Genomic DNA, 22,215 nt, shown 5'->3' on the forward strand with positions numbered 1-22,215 from the left:
TTTGACTTGTTTCATCTTGTGTTAACTCCTTGTCTTCCATTCATTCTGATTTTGCTGTTCAATGTTCTCACCGCCAGGCACATTTTAGCGGCCAGCAGAGCCCGCAGGGGACTCCGGGGCCGCAGCAATGGAGAGAATCACAAGGATCCAGAGATGGAGAACCGAAGGAAATCCATCATTTTACTTTTCAGTATATCAGGCAGTTTTATATTGTTATGGAGCGCAGAAGTTTTTTATTTTATCTCTCTGCGTATAACAGACGCCCAGTTCTATACGGTCAGTGACATTGAGTCAGCCGGATTCATGCTTCAACTTCTCAGTTCCTGCACCAACACTTGTATTTATGCTGTGACCCAGACTAAATTCAGAGAGGAGCTGAAGAACGGGGTGAAATACCCACTGAATCTAATTGTTACATTAGTTAAATCATAGAAACGTCTGAAGTCTTTCCATCCGAAATTAAATAAAAAGTTAATTAGAGTCAATTAGAGTTTCACGTTTGGCGGTGGCCTAAGACGGGCGGTAGCGGATCGGGCGCCCGTTATTCACCGCGCTTGATTTTACTATCTATTGACATCAATGAGTTCACTAAAGTAACTGATATCAATCGAATACTTGAAATAAATTTGGAAAAAAGCAGACAGGAATTATATTTTACCCGACAAATGCGGTGTTTGTGAAATGATACAAGATGTGATTCTAACATGAAATTATTTGCTGTTATTAGTCTGGAAATAATATGATTTCAATATTAAATGTTTAATCCTGAAATGAATAAAATCAAATCCTCCTTTTCGATTGATGATTATTTCCCATCATACAGACTGCCCGGTGGGATGGACTGAGGGTGAGCTGTCAGGGTCAGACAGCGTCCTGTTCATTGGGACATTTGTTTTGACCAGAACAGAATAATAATGGACCAACACCCGGACCGTTACTAACTGGTAAAATATTAATGTAATTTCAAATTCCAGTGCGGAGTTCCGGAGATCGTTTCCTCTCTGAGCTGCTGGGCAGCAATGTTTACTCACTGCAGGGAGTTTAATGGGACATGAGGCTGGGCCTGGTTACACAGATCAATAAGGAAACCTCCTGACACATTTCTGAGACGATCAGGGGCCGGGAGATTTCTCACGGCCTCAGCAGGCCAAGGGAAAGCTCTCCTGCTCATCCTTACTCCAAAAAATATAAGTTAATAATAAACTTCTCAGTGTTCTGGATCACTCAATGCCCATCGATAGGGCGGCTCCTCCTCCCATTCGTCACCAAATTTAAATACTGTCCCGTGTACGTCACAATACTCTGATTTACATATTACACGTGGTCTGACCCGGAAACAGGTGGGTGTTGCTCCGGCCGCTCTTCTCAGGACCCGACCCACGGTGGTGGAGGCAGGAACTCCAACGTTAAAGGGGCGGTCAGTGACCTGACACCATTTACTCGCCTCTACCACCCCATTTCCGCCAGGCGGGGATAGTTAAAATCGGCCACACTTTTCCTGACCTCCGCCCTAATTTCAATCTTCGAAGCCCACAAGTTGGTCCATTGTCTCAAACTGCACCGGTTCACAACACGTGGAGGGAAATTTTCACCATCGCTGGGGGCTGAACTGGTGGAGCGGATCCCTCCCCCCCTCCCCCCCCCCCCGCTGAAAGAACCGGCCCGATTTTAATTTCTGATCCGTCAGTTTACCGCCCAAGCAGTGAAGGTGAAATTACCCCCTACGTCTCTGACCCCAAGCTTCTACAGGTGTGTGAAAGACATCAGACAGTGTTTGCCAAACACTGACATGAATGTGGGCGAATGGATCCATGTATTCGGGCAAAAGGTGATAACCCCCCTCCATAGAGACAGGATCCCTATACCATGGAGTCGAAGAGGGGTGCACCCCCGACAGCAGTGGGACACACTGAAGCGAGGTGCGGCCTAGGCAAAGGCTCTATGGGGAAAGGCCATTGAGTAAGGCTCTTTCACCTTGTATTGTACATCATGTCTTAGAAAATATATACTGTGTGTTGAATTGTAAAAATTGAATCGTAGTGTGCACGATCTGTATTGATTATTTTGAATTGTAACTGTGATATTTACATTGAACTGTGTGCATCCATAAATTTTATGAAATAAACTATATTTTGAAATACAAAAAAAAAGTTCCAGTCTCACCGTCTCTGTTGTCAGTGGACAGTGAAGAGAGTAAATACTAAAGATGTGGGGAGTAATAGAACGAGTATCTATAGGGACTGTAGGGGAGCAAAGGGGTTTGGTGTCCAGGTACACCAAACAATAAAGGTCTGTTATTATTGGATGGTGAAGAGTGGAAAGCGAGCGCACCATGTACCAAAAATAACATTGAAGATCCCAATTTCTAGGCTGTCATATCGCAATGAATAGAAAGATATGCTGATAGGGTTAGATCAAGAAGGGTGACAGGAGGCTCATGTGGAGCATAATCCCCGGCATGGACCTTCTGCACATTCTATGTAATTCTATTGCTGGCACCAGGTGAGAAATAGGAGAATTTTCCTAATGGTGAGAAATTGGGGACTGTCGAGGAGCAAAGAGGCTTAGGTGTCCAGGTACAGCAATCAAAAAAACTAGTGCACATGCACCAAAAATTATTTTAAATTTCGAGGCTGTCGTATCCCAAGGTACCACTTTCAGCTCTCTGGAATTTGCTGATACAATCAGGCCCCACTGCCTCACTCGCTGGTCCATTCCATACATCCAGCGCCATCTGCATTAAAAAAAGTTACATTCAAGCATTCTGCTCATCCAATACCCCGGTAGAGAAGACTAATAGTGCCGGGAGGACCCAGACCATCAGCCTTATGTGAGTTTAGACATTTCTGTTTTAAATTCAGCTTATTGTATTTGCAGTTTTTTTTCCTTTTTTGCTGCATTTCAAATTTTATTTCATTCTTGCACGTTTTGCATTTTGAACAAATTCTCCAAACCCTGTCCGCAGTGAGTGCTGAATCCGGTCACTTTGATTGACAGCTCTCTCCTCCCCCCGTCTCCAGGGCTGACAACTTCCACCACGTGACACTCTGAAGCGTCACACACGTTTTCGCGCTGACGTCACGAGGCGTAGGTGCCGCTCGGGCCAGAGGGATGCCGCGCATGCGCCGCGCGGTTCCTGTGCCGCGTTCCCTCAGCAACAGGCCGGCGCCGGGAAGATGACGGCGGGCGGGCGGTGCTGTGGGCGGGGGCGAGGCCGACAGAGGGAGGGCCCGCACCCGGGAGTGGCCTGAGAGGGGAGGGTGGGGAGACGGGGGAAGTTACTCGGGGCCTCCTGCGGGCCCCGTGAATCTCCACTCTGTCAGCGCCCGGTGTCGAGCTGGGCTCGGGGGGGAGTCACTCTCCCGCCTCCCCGTCAAACGGGCCGTGGGTCGGAGCCCAAAAGTGAGCGAGAATCAAACAGCACAGAGAGAGGCCGCTCGGCCCATCGCGCCTGTGCCGGCTCTGTGAAAGAGGCCGCTCGGCCCATCGCGCCTGTGCCGGCTCTGTGAAAGAGGCCGCTCGGCCCATCGCGCCTCTCCTGGCTCTTTGAAAGAGGCCGCTCGGCCCATCGCGCCTGTGCCGGCCCTGTGAAAGAGCGATCTCATTAGTCCCACTCCCCCCTGCTCTTTCCCCACAGTCCCGCAAATTTCCGCCCTTCAAGGATTGACCCGATTCCCTTTTGAAAGTTATTATTGAATCTGCTCCCACCGCCCTTTCAGGCAGTGAATTCCAGATCAGAACAACTCGCTGCCTAAAAACATTCTCCTCATCTCCCTCTGGCTCTTTTCCCAATTCCCTTCAATCTGTGTCCTCTGGTTACCGACCCTCCCGCCTGTGGCAACAGTTTCTCCCCATCGACTCCATCAAAACCCCTCCTCATTTTCAACCCCTCTATTAAATCTCCCCTTAACCGTCTCTGCTCGAAGGAGAACAATCCCAGCTTCTCCAGTCTCTACCGGTAACTGAAGTCCCTCATCCCCGGTACCATTCTGGTAAATCTCCCCTGAACCTTCTCTGCTCCAAAGAGAGTAATCGCAGCTTCTCTATTCTCTCCACATAATTATTATTATTTATTAAGTGGGTTGTGCTGGGTATCTGGAAGCTGTAATTCGGTGAGTAGAAAGCAGTGGGAGGATAAGTCTGCAGATTGATTTTGGGAGATGGTGAAGACGGCGATCGTGGATTCAGACAAAGGAGGGAGGTGGTCTTTGAGACCGTCCGTGCTCTGTTGTAAGATTTCACTGTGTGTGTCTTGTTCCAAAAGTTCCCATTTGTACCTGTGACCTGACTGGCGAAGTCTGCGAACTTGACTGCTGCTGTGAACCTGACTGTTCCTCCGCGGACATCAGTGTCTTCCCCACTTGTCTGCCGGGCAGTGAACCGTAAGTTTCTGTTTGTGTGTTACTACATTGGCTCCCGATCCGACAAAGGCTCGATTTTAAGACACTCATCCTCGTATTCAAATCCCTCCATGGTCCTCGCCCCCTCCCGATCTCTGTAACCTCCTCCAACCGAATTAATCTCCACCGACAACCCCATGTCACTCCACCCGATCATGGATTCTACCCCACCCATTTATCTCCGCGCACAGCCCATATACACTCGACGCACAGTCAGTGCTGGAACACTCAGTCTTGTTATACACACAGTCAGTGCTGGGACACTCTGTCCTGTTATACACATTGTCAGTGCTGGGACACTCAGTCCTGTTATACACATTGTCAGTGCTGGGACACTCATGTCTGTTATACACACAGTCAGTGCTGGGACACTCAGTTCTGTTATACACATTGTCAGTGCTGGGACACTCATGTCTGTTATACACACAGTCAGTGCTGGGACACTCAGTCCTGTTATACACACAGTCAGTGCTGGGACAATCAGTCCTGTTATACAGTCAGGGCTGGGCCATTCAGTCCTGTTATACACACACTCAGCGCTGAAATACTCAGTCCTGTTATACACAGTCATATAAATAAATAACTTGAAAAAAAGAATGAAATCTCCAGGACCTGATGGTTCCCACCTCACGGTATTAAAGGAAACGGGTGGGGAAATTGCAGATGCATTAGTCATAATTTCCCATAGCTCTCTAGACTGAGGAATTGTGCTTTTGGATATGAAATTTGAAAATGTCACTCCGTTATTTAAGAAAGGAGGGAGGGAGAAACCAAGAAAATATAGACCTGTCAGTTTAAAGTCAGTTGTTGGGAAATTACTGAAATCTATCATCAGAAACAAAATGAGCTGTTCAAAGAGAGTGAAGATGGATTGTGAAGGGCAGCTCATGTCTGAGTAATCTAGTTGAACGTTCTGAGCTCACTAACAAGGTGGACAGGGGATTGAATATGGATGTTGTCTATATGGACTTCCAGAAAGCATTTGATAAGGTTCAGCACAAGAGATGAATGAATAAAAGTGCACAAAATTGAAAGTTGCTTTGTGAATTGGGTTGGAATTGGTTGGGTGGTCGGAGAAGAGAGTAGGGATAAAGGGAATGTTCTTTGATTGGCGAATTTTAAAAATCGTATCCCCAGGGATCTGTACTCAGCTTTTCACCATATTTACCAATAACTTGGATGAAGGAATAGAGAGTTGTAGATCCAAGTTTCCAGGTGACACTAAGTTAGGAGGCACAGGAAGTGCTGTAGATGGGAGCAGGAAGTTACAAAGAGACAGTTTAAGTGAATGGACAAACTGTGGCAGATCGAGTACAATGTGGGGAAGTGTGAGATCATTCACGTTGGATGCAAAAAGGAAACATTGGAGTATTTTCTTAAAGTGAGAGACTGGGAACGGTGCAGAAGCAAAGGGATTTGGGTGTCCATGTACACAAATCACTAAAAGCTCGGGCACAGATAAAAAATCACAGACTAATGGAATGTTGGCCTTTATCTCGAGGACTGGAATACAAAGGGGAGGAAGTGATGTTTCGGAACAAGAGGGCATAAGCTTAAATCAAGGGTAGTGGAAATCTGCTCAGGCTGATTGAAGTGGACCCTGTGATATAATAGAATATTCTGTCCTGTCAGAGTTGGACATGTTGTAGATCCATCTTTTAAAAAGGTGGAGGAACTCAGTTCAAAGATGGATTCCACTCACTTCATCATAAGTCCTCAATCACCTTGTCTTATCATCGAGCTATCAAGGACTAGAAAAACTGTGTTTGAAAGAAAGCTGATTTATTTGACACTTGTACAGAATTCTGATACTGCAGTCCAGTGAAATGGATTATTAACATCAGAAACAGCCCCCAACTGCCAGAATGAACACGGTTTACTCCTGAATGCGATTAACAGCAGTGATAACAGCAGAATCCAACCAATGCAGTCACATGTGAACTCGCTGGTGTATTAGTAGGCTGGTTGACAGAGTGAATCCCTTCCCACACACGGAGCAGGTGAACGGCCTCTCCCCAGTGTGAATACGTTGATGTCTCAGTACATCCCTTGTTCTTTTAAAGCTCTTCTCACAGTCAGAACATTGAAAGGGTCTTTTATCAGTGTGAACATGTTGATGTTCACTGAGGTAGGATGAACGAGTGAATCCCTTCCCACACACGGAGCAGGTGAACAGCCTCTCCCCATTGTGAATATGTTGGTGTGTTTGCAGGTTGGATGACTGACTGAATCTCTTCCCACACTCAGTGCAGGTGAACGGCCTCTCCCCAGTGTGAGTACGTTGGTGTGTCAGTAGATCCTTTTTTCTTTTAAAGCTCTTCTCACAGTCAGAACATTTAAAAGGTCTTTTATCAGTGTGAACAAGTTGATGTGTCAGAAGGCTGGATGAATGAGTGAATCCCTTCCCACACACGGAGCAGGTGAACGGCCTCTCCCCAGTGTGAATTCGCTGGTGTCTCAACCGGTGGGATGATCGAGTGAATCCCTTCCCACACACGGAGCAGGTGAACGGCCTCTCCCCAGTGTGAACTCGCTGGTGTATCAGGAGGCTGGATGACTGAGTGAATCCCTTCCCACACACGGAGCAGGTGAACGGCCTCTCCCCAGTGTGAGTGCGTTGGTGTTTCAGCAGATCACTTTTTCTTTTAAAGCTCTTCTCACAGTCAGAACATTTGAAAAGTCTCTTATCAGTGTGAACAAGCTGATGTTCAATAAGGCTGGATGACTGAGTGAATCCCTTCCCACACACGGAGCAGGTGAACGGCCTCTCCCCAGTGTGAACTCGCTGGTGTGTCAGTAGGTTGGATGACTGAGTGAATCCCTTCCCACACTCATTGCAGGTGAACGGCCTCTCCCCAGTGTGAGTGCGTTGGAGTTTCAGCAGCTCATTTCTGCTTTTTAAACTCTTGTCACAGTCAAAATATTTAAGAGGTCTCTTATCAGTGTGAACAAGTTGATGTTCAATGAGGCTGGACGAGAGAGTGAATCTCATCCCACACATGGAGCAGGTGAATGGCCTCTCCCCAGTGTGAACTCGCTGGTGCGCCTGCAGGTGGGATGACTGAGTGAATCCCTTCCCACACACGGAGCAGGTGAACGGCCTCTCCCCAGTGTGTCTGCGTCGATGAGTTTCCAGCTGGGACGGGTAATTGAATCCCTTCCCACAGTCCCCACATTTCCACGGTTTCTCCATCCTACGGGTGTCCTTGTGTCTCTCCAGTTTGGACGATCAGTTGAAGCCTCGTTCACACACAGAACATGTGTCCGGTTTCTCCCCGCTGTGAATGGTGCGATGTTTTTACAGGTTGTGGAACTGGTTAAAGCTCTTTCCACAATCAGTGCACTGGAGTTTACAAAAGTCCTCACTGTGAATACAGAATAGAAATTCAGAACAGGCAATTCTAGTTTCTATGGAACATTCTTCCTGCTCATTCCCCCAGACTGTAAATCCCCGTCTCACACACTCACCCTCCTCCCTCTGCTGGAACCCAAACCCATCACACCATCTCCAACATTTGGGTTGGGTTGGAGGCCTTGAATCTGAGTTGGGAAATATAATTGGAGAAACATGATTCAATTTAGAAACTAAACTATTCAAAATCAAAGAACATGGATTATTGTAATTAATATAGTCCTTTCACGCCTCGTGGGAAAGAAGTGATGTCTGGGCTGCGGATGAGTGTTTGCGCCCGGTTACACAGCGTGTCCCTCTCTCTCCGCTTCAAATTCGCTTCCTTTGGCTCACGGCCTCATTCACGCATCCAGCTGACTGCAGCCCTTTAAAGCTCGACTGGAGTCATCCTTTGTTTATTGACTTGACCCATTGCCACCCACCTTGCCTTGCAGCTTCATCCCTTTTTTTGCTTCATCACTCCTGCCCTCCACCCTATCACAGACCTTCCCTTTTGTTCTTTCCCTCCCCGCCCCCTCTTTCCCTGCCTCTCTACTTGCTCAAAAACTGTTAATTCTTTCACTTCTTCAAGTTCTGACAAAACCTTAACACTAATCTGAAACGTTAACTCTGTTTCATTCTCCGCGGATGCTGCCTGACTTGCTGAGGATTTCCAGCATTTTCTCTTTATGTTTCACATTTCCAGCATCCGTAGTATTTTGCTTTTGATTGGTAAACCTCGCCCTTTGACACCCCATCACAGAAATATCGGCAAGAGGGTTTTACAATGGCGATAATCTTACCCAAAATGCCCCGCGCGGTAGAATACGGTCTATCTCAATTCAAAGGTCAGCAGCGCGCAGGCGCGGGAAGGGCCCATGGCCAGAGCATGCGCGGTTCTGGTCGGAGACACTGAGCGGGGCCGAGCGGAGTCTCAGCAACACCGAGTGCGGCTCAGAACCCGAATCAGAGCCGGGGGGCCCGGCGGACGGGCGGCCCGGGTGCCCTTAGCACCATTAAACCCCTCACCCAGCGCCTCCCTCGTCCCACCCGCCGCTTCCCGGTTTCTTCTCCTGTTTCCACCGAGTCCGACTCGCGACAAACTGCAGGGCCGAAGCGCTCCCAGAATGCAGGGCGGGCCTGGGGAGCATGCGCAGTCTGATCGCGAAATCAGCGCCTTGGAGAGATAGAGGGTTTTCTAGGTCGCGGGGGATTGTGGGGCTTCCGGCCGCCATTAGTCACCGGGAGTCGGTCAGTGTTTTTTTGCCGGCGTCGCGCACAGAAGCGTTTCTCGAAATACGGACTGAGGAATTGAGGGTCGGTTTGCTGAACAGACACTGACCGTACAATGTGGAACAGTGTTTCACAAACATTTTTCCTCGTGACCCAGTGGAAGGAAAACACTTCCCCCAGGGATCCAAAACAATAATATCTTCCGGCTGGAGTTTTCATCAAATCCCAATAAAGGTCAGTCCATGCTCTTCACTTCATTTCAAGTAATAACTAAAATTAGACATCGACGTTACTTGAAAAACATTTGAAATATTGTGTCAATACAGTAAATAAAAGTTCAGGTTGAGTTTCACTTACTTAATGTGACGGATGTGTCTGCCTGTTGTTCATGATCTCGTTCCAATCTGGATCACAAGATGAAAGCGCTCCACGCATATCAGGCAGGGTTGAGTCGGTTTCTTTCTCTTGTTTTTAACCTTCTCAAAGTCGAAAATCCCAGTTCGCAGATGTAGGTTTTTGTGAACGGCAGGAACAACAGAACACTAATCTTACTTACAGTGGATAATCTTTGAAAGCACTGATCCAAAAATAAGACAAACTGAATGACTTGAGGCGTGTTTTCAGTGCGCTGTCACAGGTGAGTCGCATCAGCCCGTTTTCTTGATCAGGCATCAAATTTAGCTTCATTATAGATTCAGGATTTTCGAAAGCAAAAGGATCTTTCACCCAACGCTTTTCCATCGAATTTTCAAATCCCTCTGCAGGGAAGTCGTGACTAAAATGGTCAGACAGAGCAGCGAAATGTAACTGTATGACACAGTTCATTTCATTCCCTTTATCTTCGTCGATACAGTTCTCTCCACCCCAGAGGGTTGTGGATGTTCAGTCGTTTAGTGTATTCAAGATTGAGTTTGATAGATTTTTGGACAAGACAATCAAGGGATATGGGGATCGGGCAGTTAAGAGCAGATGATCCATTGAATGGCGGAGCAGGCTCGAGGGGCCGTAAGGCCTACTCCTGCTCATATTCCTTATGTTCTTATCCTGCCAGAGGTGCGGTGCCCAGAACTGAACACAATACTCTAAATAAGCTCTAACCAGAGCTCTGAATAACTGTGACATAACTGCCACTCATTTTTATTTCCTGTCCCTTGAAATAAACATCAAAATACCATGACCATTTTAACTTATTTTTGCACCTTTTAGTGAATTCTGTACTTGGTCTCATTAACCCCTCTGCTCATCCACAGTTCCTAGTTTCTTGCCCTTTAGAAAATACTCTGACCTATCTTTTTATGGTCCAAAGTGGATGACCTCACACTTCCCCACGTTGAACTCCATCTGCCACAGTTTTGCCCACTCACTGAATCTATCAATGTCCCTTTGCAACTTTCTGCTCCCATCTATAATGTTTACGGTGCTACCTAACTTAGTGTCATCAGCACACTTGGATATAAGGCTCTCTACATAAGAATATAAGAAATAGGAGCAGGAGTAGGCCATACGATACGCGAGCCTGCTCCGCCATTCAATCAGATCATGGCTGATCTTCGACCTCAACTCCACTTTCTCGCCCCATCCCCACATACCTTGATGCCATTAGCGTCCAAAAATCTATCGATCTCAGCTTTCAATATATTCAACGACTGAGCATCCACAGCCCTCTGGGGGAGGAATTCCAAAGATTCACAACCCTTTGAGTGAAGAATTTTTTCCTCATGTCGATGCTGAATGGCCGACCACTGATCTTGATACTCTGACCTCAATTTCTTGACTCTCCAGCCAGGGGAATCAGCCTCTCCGCATCTACCCTGTCGAGCCGTCTAAAAAATTGACACGTTTCAATGCGATCATCTCTCATTCTTCTAAACTCCAGCGAATATCGGCCAATTTTACACAATATCTCCTCATTGTACAATTGCAGCAAGTCCTTATTACTCTTATATTGCAACACCCTTGCAATAAAAGCGAACATATCATTTGCCTTCCTCACTCTCGTTAGACCCTTGGTAGCTCACTATTTCCAGTATATTTGTAATCTATTCCTTCTATAGGAAAAATAAATTAACGTTGTAAACATTTTGCTGTAATTATACCAGTTTATGTTTTGGAAACAATATCCAGCTGAACTGCAACAAATTCGATGGCAAACTTAATGATGGAAATAATTTAATAAGAATACTGAAATGCGATGGCCGGGAATCGAACCCGGGTTAACTGCTTGGAAGGCAGCTATGCTCACCACTATACCACCATCGCTGACAATCAGGGATGATCAAATTGCTCTCAAACATCAGACCCTGAACAGACACTGCAGGCTGTTGGATTTTGTTCTTCATTGAAACTGGTTTCTGACGGATCCTTTCTCGCTCTGTTGCAGTTCTCGTTTCCGCACAGTCGATGACGCCAACCCCCAATCAATGGAAATTACACAACAGCCAGTAATTCTTCACCTGATATCGGACTGAAGAGACAGTCGATACCTGCAATACTTGACCGGCTGGAAATACATTTTGCCGCAGCTCACATCAGCCATTGAGTAAAGTTAGATAATTACATTAAATCATTATGGAGACCTGACTACCAGCTGGGCACGAATGGCAGCTTCATATTCAAGTCTATAAGATCGTTAGAAAGGACAGAGAAATAGGGAAAGGAGGAGGAGCAGCAATATTACTAAAGGACAATATTACAGCAGTTCAAAGATAGAATATCAGTGAGGGTGAGCGGGCAGTGTAAACACTCTGAGAGAGACCCAAGGAGAGCAAGGTTCATGTAGTTGATGCAATATATTTGGATTTTCCGAAGGCCTTCGATAAGGCAATGCATTGTCCACTCATGGCTAAGTTCAGAGCACGTGGGTTCAGGGACATGTGATAGAATGGTTTGCAAGCTGGCATCAAAACAGAAAACAGAGAATAGAGGTTAAGGGTAGTTACTCAGATTGTCAAAAAGGTGGGAAGCGGAGTTCCACAGGGATCGGTGTTAGGACCACCGTTCACAATTTACATGAACAATTCGGGACTCGAGAATCGGAAGTACAATTTCAAAATTTGTGGACGACAACAAATTGGGCGATGTAGTTAATACAAAGGAAGAATGCATCAAAATGCAAGAGGACATTAATAAAGTTGCAGAATGAAGAATAAGGAGGTCACACACTGCTTGGATAATAAGAGTCGAAACGGGCTAGAGTAGCAAATGGATCTCGTGGTACAGATATAAAAATTACTGAAAGTAGCGACGCAAGTTAATAAGGTCACAAAAAGGCAAATCAAACACTGAGATTCATTCTAGAGAGATAGAATTGAAAATCAAAGAAGTTATGTTAAAATAGTATGGAACTTTGGTTCGACCACACTTGGAGTACTGTGCACAGTTCTGGTCTCCATATTATATAAAGGACTTAGAAGGTGCAAAAAAGATTCTCATGATACGAGAAATGAGAGGATATTCTTATTGGGAAATGCTGAACAGACTGGGGGTCTTTTCACTCGAAAAGAGAAGGCTGAGGGGTGACTTGATAGAGGTCTTATGATAGGGTTTCATAGGGTAGACATAGAGAAAATGTTTCCACTTGTGGGGAGTCCAAAACTAAAGGTAATAAATATAAAATAGTCGCTAATAAATCCAATAGGGAATTCAGGAGAAACTGCTTTACCCAAAGAGTGGTTAGAATGTGGAAAATGCTACCACAAGGAGCAGCTCAGGCAAATAGCACAGGTGCATTTAAGGGGAAGCTAGAGAAACACATGAGGAAGGAAGGAATCGAAGGGTATTCTGATAGAGTTAGATGAAGTAGGGAGGGAGCAGCCTCGTGTGGAGCATAAACGGCAACACAGACCAGTTGGGCCGAATGGCCTGTTTCTGTGCTGTAGTTTCGATGTAACTCGATGTAAAGGCTCTTTTCAGAGCCACCCACTGTATCTGTGAAAGGGCTGGTTACTGTCTGAAGGGAGACGCTGATATCATGCTACCAGCGTGGCTTTGAGCTGCTTTATTCTCGTTGTAGCCGAGATGAGGTATTAATGGGACTGGAGTCAGGGCACCGACCACAGTCCGGTAATTTAAATGGTGACTTATGGACCCCAGTCCACACATCACCAGATTTCTTGTGTTTATTTGAAATACTTGCCATGCTGGGCTCGTAAAGCATCACCAGAACTGCTCGACTAACCTTTCTACATCTGTGGGATTCAGCGCTTCGCTCCCTTTCTGTTCTATTTTGTTAGATTATTTACATAACGCATTAAACACACTGGGGAATCATTGAAATGTAACTCTGCACAGAAACAAATAACAGTGAATTGCCTGGTGCTCAGGAGATCAGAAACATTACTCGCCTTTCGTCTTGTTGACTAATGAACCTAGTTTAGAGTCCAGCTATCCGCTTTGGTTCCATATGGGGGATTGAACAGAGAGGGAGGGAGCGGAGGAGACAGTGAAAAACAGAGCAGAGAGCGGCCTCTGATCTTCCAGCTCCACCTCCAGCTTTCTCCATCCGCCAATTACAAACCGTTTATCGATAATAGAACCGAAACACAGCGCTCCGCACAAACCCTTACAGACTCGGGCTTCATATTCAAAGATTTCCAGAAATCCGGAGCTTTTAAATAAGCCCCGTTGCAATTAACAGTCAGTAATATTCCTGCCGAAATACAGTCCCTTCGTTAACAAGTCAACCCGCCTCCTTCCATTTCAGTCCCAGACCCGATTCTATCTCCCCACACATTCCCTCCCAGACGGGTTCAGCAGTTCACAAACACTTTATTCCAGCTGATGTTGAGAATCTCATCTGTTGGGGTTTGAGTTATGACGCGGAGTTTCTCCACCAGTGTTACCTTCTCACAGAGACACTTGCCCTCAATCTGTGAAAAGATGATGACCTTGAACTGGGACTGGAGCCGAACACATCCCCAGTTACAGTGAGGCCCGGCCCGGACATCCCATTCCCTCTGTTTTATATCAGACAATATCACACCTTCATGTCCAGCATTAGAGAAAGACAAACATACACTGTCAGTCTTACACTTCCTATCAGTGTGTTCATCTCCAGCACCAGAAAGCGAGATAAAGCGAGACAGATACGGTGAGAGACAGCGCGGAGAGACACAGTGCCAGAGTATCAGTTGCAGACTGAGCTGCAAAGCCAAGTGTTATCCAGAAAGATCCCATTGGAGAGACAAAAGATGCAATCTCATCTCTCACTGATATTGGACCAGAGGCAGACACACTATTAATCCCACCCTCAGTTCAGAGAGTGAAAAAACAATGGGCCACATTTGACTCTCTCTTGCCTGTTGTACTATATTCTGTTTTGCAGCAGAGGGACGTTCGGTATTACTCTCAGTCATCGAGAGTATCACTCTGATTAAATTAATCTGGGACTTCTGCTATCGGATATTAATCCTACATGGTCCCGACAAACACACCGACTCACTCTTTCCTCCATGTTTTCCAGGATTGGTTTGAGAAATCCTTCCTCCAGTTTCTTCCTCACGCGTCAGTTTTATCAGTAAAGAGTCCAAGAATGAACAGAGCCCATTGGCTCATTTCAGAGCCGCCCACTTTATCACTGAAAGGCTCTTTACCATCAAAAGATACCGAGAGAAACAGCAGGGATGGAAACATCTAGTTTAATAGTTAGAGATTGTAAAGTCAGTCTGGATTCCAGCGTTGGGCACTGGTGGAATCCCATCTGTTTTCCATTCTGGTGCCTGTTCCTGCACTGCCTGTGGACCCCATTCCCTCTGACCTTTCCCCCAGACCCACTTCCTTTGCTCAGACTCTGAAAAATTCCAATTGGGGAAAGTTTCCATCGATTTTTGTATTGGGAATTCAACCAGATATCTGCGCATGCGTGACTCAGCCCCGCCCCCAGCGCTGGTTGTTGGTGAGCAGAAGAGCGCATGCGCGCTCCCCTCCCCCAGCTCGGCCTGTGGGCGCCATTCCCTCAGTGAGCGGAAGAAGATGGTTTAAAACAGCCGGGAATGGAGAGATCACGGCCCCCGGGGGAAGGGAGCAAAGAGCAGCCTCGTTACAGCAGCTCATCGCTTCGGGACCGTGTCCGCAGATGGGCTCAGAGATCGGCATTGAGTCCGGGGGAAGGTCAGGGGGAGTCCGGGGGCTGTTTGTAAGAGGCGGAGTGGATCAGGAACTGGTCCCGGAACATGGAGTGAGCGGGGGAAGGGAGAGGTCATTCTCGGGCTGTGTGTGTCCAGGGTGTGTCCAGGGGAAGGGAGAGAGAATGGGAAGAACCTGCTATTTAAAATCATTGCTGCTTTCTCTCCCCAAATCAGTGGTGAATGTTCCTGGTTTAGTTCCAGTCTCACCCTGTTACTGGACAGTGAACAGTCAGGATGTGGGGAGTTAGACAAGCAGTTTTGATTGCAGGCATCAGGTGAGAAGTGTGAAGGACACAATTTAAACAGCGGTTGTTTGCTTTCATTTGAACGGTTTGTCCCATGGGAGAGGAGATTAGAAACCTGACCTGTACAAAGGTCCCTGCCCCATCGGGTAGTCCCATTCATGGATCAGTGGAGGGGATGTCACTAAATTGTTTTAAAATCGCCCAACACACCTGGTGTGCAGAAGCTGAGTGCTGCAGTACTGCAGTGGAGTCAGACACTGACACCGCTTGTATCACTGGTTTTCATTTGTGGATATTCAAAATAATTATTCACAGATATTAAACTGATCACTTCTGTATTTTCGACCTCACCTGTTCTTGAGTTACAAGATATATGTTTCTTTCTACAGTCAAACCCTTGAAGGAGCCAGAATGAATGTGAAGTTTCCTCCATCCGAGGCAAAGGAACAGTGCAGTCAGCTCCTTCTCACACACAGTAAGTACTTTATCACTCACAGAGCACAGAGATACAGACAGATCATCAGCTCCACAGTCTCAGACAGCAGAAGTAGTCAGTCCCACACTGATCCCAAGTTCCAGAGACACATTTTCAATCCAACATTCAAACAGAGCAGGTGAGGCAGACGCTGTTCCATTTCCCCCGAACTCAGTCCCGCTGACAGGTGGATACAAAAATCCCAGTCCAAAGTCATGCTTTCAGATTGTCAATTTCGAAAAAGGAAAACTTTAGCCATGAATTAAATCCCAGATACCCCAAGATTCCAATTGTATGCTTGCCTAAATCTCTCTCACACACACGTGAGTTTAATACATGAAGTATCCATTCGAATAGTGTACCATTCGAATACAAATTGCAAGTCCAAAACTCATGTACAGTATCAGATTGAGAAATGCTGTGACTGTGTAACCTGAGAAACACATTAGATACCAGTTTATAATAAACTCATAGTATGAGATTTAAAGATAAAGTATCAATTCTGTGAGCACACATTACACACGAGTCCAAAAATCTTATAATAAAACTTAAAGATGCAGTATCAATTCCTTCAGTGCAGACTGATCTACACATTATATACCAATTCAAAAATGTCACCATATCAGGTTGAAAGATATATTATCATTCACAACAATACTGACAGAGATACAGATTTAATAGTAGTCCAAAATCATACAAATTATCTGATTGAAACCTCCAGCATCAAATCCTAAAGTGTATCCATATTTACCAATTAAATAATGAGAAAAACTACTTTAACATTAAGATATTAAAGCTACAGTATTGAATACCATAATGTAATCTGAGAGAATAATTATGGACAGATACAGAATGAATCTCACACTCAGATACAGTACAGAGACACACAAACACAGAATGAATCTCACACTCATATACTGTAGCAGAGACTGACAGATGCAGAAGGAATCCCAAGCACACATACAGTACGAGAGGTTGCCAGACACAGAGTGAATCCCACACTCAAGTATGGAACCAGAGATGACAGAAACAGAATGAATCCCAAACGGGCTGACAGTACCAAGGACTGACAGATACTGAGTTCATCCCACACTCACATACAATACCAAGGACTGACAGATATTAGTTCATCCCATACTCTCATAAAGCACCAGAGACTGACAGATGCAGAAAGAATCCAACACTCACATACAGTACCAGAGACTGACCAATACAGAATGAATCCCTCACTCACAACCAGTACCAGATGCTGACAGATACAGAATGAATCCCACAGTCACAAAGAGAATCAAGAACTGACAGTCACAGAATGAATCTCACAATCACACTACTGCAGACTGAGTTACATTTTACATACCAGTTCAAAGATATCATCGTGTCAGATTGAAAGATATCGTATAAATTCCATTAGTGCAGACTGAGCTACATATTAGATATATTAGTAAATACTCAGAGAGTATTATACTGAAATAAACATTATCAATACCATTGTTTCAGACTGAGCTACACATTACATACGAGTCCAAAATCCTCATAAATGATCAGACTGGAAGATACTGTATCAATTCTTTTAGCACTGCCTGACCTGTACATTACATACCAGACTGAAAATCCCATACAATATTAGACTGAAAGATACATTATCAATTCCATCAGTGCAGACTGAGCCACACATAATATAGCAGTCCAAGCATCTCATACCCGATCAGACTCAAAGATACAATATCAATTCCATAGCACGTACTGAGCTCCATGTTACTCACCAGTCCAAAAATCACAGAGAATATCAGATCGAAAGATTCAGTATCACTTCCATTATTGAAGACTGAGCTACACATCTCATTCCAGTCCAAAAATCTCACAGAGTCAGACTGATAGATACAGTATTAATTCCTTTAGTGCAGGCTGAGCTACATATTACATACCAGTGCATAAATCTCATACAATAACAGATTGAGATACAGAATTAATCCCATTATTGCAGACTGAGCTAAACATTACATCCCAATCCAATAATTTCACTGTGAACAGATTGAAAGGTACATAATCTCTTAACTCTATTGTGAATGATAAAAATGTAATACTACTCCAAAGCTCACACATGTTTGATTAAAGAAAATCGAAAAGTGTATCTATATTTACAAATTAAACACGAGATGAAGAACTGTATATAAATTAAAGTATTAAAGATACAGTTTCAAATTCGATACTGTAAACTGAAATAAGAATACAGAATGAATTCAGACTTGCACATTGTCTCAGAGACTGAATTACAGAATGAATCCCACACTCAGATAATGTAGCAGAGAATGGCAGATCCAGGATGAATCCCACACTCACACACGGTACCAGAGACTGACAGACAATGAATCCCACACTCACACACAGGAGCAGAGACTGACAGATACGGAATGAATCCCACACTCACTCACAGTACCTGAGACTGACAGATACAGAATGAATCCCACACTCACACACAGGAGCAGAGACTGACAGATACAGAATGAATCCCACACTCACACACAGTACCAGAGACTGACAGATACAGAATGAATCCCACACTCACACACAGTGCCTGATACCTGCAGATACAGAATGAATCCCACACTCACACACAGAGCAGAGACTGAGAGATACAGAATGAATCCCACACTCACACACAGAGCAGAGACTGACAGATACAGAATGAATCCCACACTCACACATAGTACCAGAGACTGACAGACACAGAATAAATCCCACACTCACACACAGTACCAGAGACTGACAGATACAGAATGAATCCCACACACACACAGTACCAGAGACTGACAGATACAGAATGAATCCCACACTCACAGACTGTACTGGAGACTACAGATACAGTATGAATGTCACAGTCACATTACTACAGACTGAGTTACACTTTACAGACCAGTTCAAAGATCTCATAGTGGCAGATTTACAGATACAGTATCAATTCTATTGGTGCAGACTGAGCTACATATTAGATATATTGGTAAATACTCGTGTGATACTGAAATAAACATTATCAATACCATTGGTACAGACTGAGCTATACATTACATACGAGTCTAAAATTCACAAATGACCAGACTGGAAGATATAATTTAAATTCTATTAGCACCGCCTGAGCTCAACATTATATATCAGTCCAACAATCTCATACAATTTTAGACTGAAAGATACAGAATCGATTCAATTAGTGCAGACTGAGCCACACATTATATAGCAGTCCAAGAATCTCATCCCGTATCAGACTCAAAGATACAATATCAATTCCATTAACACAGACTGATCTGTATGTTACTCATCAGTCCAAAAATTTCATACAGTATCAGACTGATAGATACAGTATCAATTCCTTTAGTGCAGGATGAGCTCCATATTACATACCAGTCCAAAAATCACCTACAGTGTTAGACTCAGATACAGAATTATTGCAGAATGAAATACACATTACATACCAGTCCAGTAATTTCACTGTGAACAGATTGAAAGGTACATTATCATTCACAATCGACTTCAGAGATTAAGATGTAATACTACTCCAAAACTCACACACGTCGTTTGATTAAAGAAAATCGAAAATGTATCCACATTAACAAACTAAATGCTCGATGAAGAACTGTATATAATTTAAAGTGTTAAAGATACAGTATCAAATACGATACTGCAAATTGAAATAAGAATACAGAATGAATCCAGACTTGCACATTGTCTCAGAGACTGAATTACAGAATGAATCCCACACTGAGATAAAGTAGCAGAGAATGGCAGATACAGAATGTATCCCACAACAGACAGTACCAGAGACTGACAGATACAGAATGAATGCATCAATTATATATAGTACCTGGAGACTGACAGATGCAGAATATACCCCATGCTCACACTCAGTAACAATGACTGACAGATACAGAATAAATCCCACTCTCATATACAGTACCAGAGACTGAAATATACAGAATAAATCCCACTCTCATATACAGTACCAGAGACTGACCTCTACTGGCGGTAATCGACAACTGTAATGAGGGAACAAATTCACATGATCTGTCATGGTTGCAGAAACAGGACAATGTGCAATGTGAGGAAAGTTTCTGTCTGTAACTTTTACTCTCGTATTTTTGCACTTTTTGACGGTGAAAAATGAAGACAATTGATTCATAATAAAGTTTTTGTTTCACTCATTCGATAGTTGTGAATTTGCCCCATTATATTTCACTGTATATTGCACAGTGTTTGTCTCTGATTTCTCAGGATGATTTACATTGCTCCTCTACCCCATTTAGACTCTTATTTTCCAAGCAGTATGTGGTCTCCTTATTCCCCCCAGCGAAATGCCCCACATCACACCTTTCTATATTGAAATTCAATGGCCATTGACACGGCCGTTCTGCAAGCTGATTTTGTCCCAGTCTTCCTCAGTATAGACAGTATCCCCTCAATCAATTACAGAATTTAACACAGCATTACAAGTAGTGTTTGGTCCAACAAAATGTACTTACAGCTCGTCTCCATTCCCAGTTTTTCTAAATCCCACCCGTGCAATATAATGTGAAGAATGAGTTTATCTTCTGTCCCTCTCTCATCTGCAAACTTCAATGACCCGGGGTTTGGGGACATCTACTGGCCGGAAGCAGAACTGCAACAGTTCGGAACAAATTGCTGAAACCGGACAATGTGCAGTGTGAGCGTGTTTGTGATTTGTGGCAGGTATTAAATCTGATTTTTTTTTAAACCCGCCCATTAACATTTCTTGTTTGTTATTGAACAGTAAACAGAGCCGGACAGTAAGGATGTGGGGTGTTATACAAAGAGCATCTATTGCAGGCATCATGTGAGAAGTTTGAAGGACACATTTTAAACAGTGGCTGTTTTGTTTCGGTTGAATGGTTCATCCCAAGGGAGAGGGGATTAGAAATCTGATATGTGCAAAGCTCCCCGCCCCATCGGGTCGTCCCATTGATGGATCAGTGCAGGGGGTGGGCCGTGTTTGGATGTCACTAAATTGTTGTAAAACAGCCCAACACACCTGGTGTGCAGAAGCTGAGTGCTGCAGTACTGCAGTGGAGTCAGACACTGACACTGTTTGTATCGCTGGTTTTCATTTGTGGATATTACAATGATTATTAACAGAGAGATTCAATTGATCACTTTTGTATTTTCTACCTCACCTGTTCTTGAATTACAAGAGATACTTTTTCTTCCAGAGGCAAATCCTTGAAGGACCCAGAATCAGTGTGATGTTTCCTCCACTCGAGGCACAAGGAACAGTGCAGCCAGCTCCTTCTCACACACAGTATGTACATTATCACTCACAGAGCACAGAGACACAGACAGGTCATCAGTCCCACATTCTCAGACAAGCAGAAATATTTAATCCTACACTGATCCCAATCCAACAGTCAAACAGAGCAGGAGAGACAGACGGAATTTCCATTTCACAACAACTCAGCACCACTGACCGGCAGATAAATAATTCCCAGTCCAAAATCACACCCAGTATCAGATTGAAAGGCACTGTGTCAATCTCATATTAGTTCAGCCTTAGCTACAAATTAAATACCAGATAGAACTGACACATGGTACCGATTGATAGATACAGAATCAATCACAATAGTGTACCCCGAGATTCAAATTAAATACCAGCCCACAACTCACACACATTATGAGCTTAAAGATGCAGTATTCATGACAATATTGGACACTAAGATATAAATTAGATACCAGTTCAGATGTTACCCATATTTGCATCACATATATGTCCAAAAATCTCATAGTGTCTGAATGAAATGGACAGTTTCAATTCCTTTACCGGAGACTGTGTTGCACATTAGATACAAGTCCAAAATTCTCATACAGTATCAGATTGAAAGATACAGTATCAATTCCATTAATGAAGACTGAGCAACACATCACATACCAGTCTAAATATCTCTGTGTCAGATTGAAAGATACAGTTTCGAATTGATTAGTACAGATTGACCCACACGTTACATACCAGGATACAAATCTCACACAGTATCTGACTGAAAGATACAGTATCAATCCCATTAGTGCAGACTGAGCTGCACATTAGATACCAGTCCAGAAATCACATTCAGGGTCATGCTGAAAGATGCAGTTTGATTTCCATTTGTGCAGACTGAGCTGCACAACAGACACCAGCCCAAAAATCTCTGTGTCAGATTGAAAGATACAGTATCAATTCCATTAGTGCAGATTGAGCTACACATTATATATGGTCCAAAATTCGAATAGAGTATCATACTGAAAGATACAGTATCAATTCCATTAGTGCAGATTGAGCTTCACATTTTTATGGTCCAACATTCGAATA

The 22,215-nt window shown here is 44.2% G+C and overlaps 1 protein-coding gene and 1 non-coding gene across 2 annotated transcripts; both read right to left on the bottom strand.

Moving 5' to 3' along the window:
* Positions 1 to 6,186: 6,186 nt before the first annotated feature.
* LOC137318370 (zinc finger protein 235-like) lies at positions 6,187 to 7,584 on the bottom strand (the record flags this gene model as incomplete). The annotated part of the gene is made up of 2 exons (XM_067981257.1): positions 6,187 to 6,454; positions 6,623 to 7,584. Coding segments are annotated over 2 exons (1,086 nt in total), but the record flags the coding sequence as incomplete, so codon positions are not given.
* Positions 7,585 to 11,211: 3,627 nt separating this feature from the next.
* On the bottom strand, positions 11,212 to 11,283 carry trnag-ucc (transfer RNA glycine (anticodon UCC)). Its single transcript has one exon. It is a non-coding gene; the product is annotated as a tRNA-Gly (tRNA).
* Between the last annotated feature and the right edge of the window lie 10,932 nt (positions 11,284 to 22,215).

The sequence above is a fragment of the Heptranchias perlo genome, unplaced genomic scaffold (genome assembly GCF_035084215.1).
Source record: "Heptranchias perlo isolate sHepPer1 unplaced genomic scaffold, sHepPer1.hap1 HAP1_SCAFFOLD_70, whole genome shotgun sequence".
Classification (NCBI taxonomy): Eukaryota; Metazoa; Chordata; class Chondrichthyes; order Hexanchiformes; family Hexanchidae; genus Heptranchias; species Heptranchias perlo.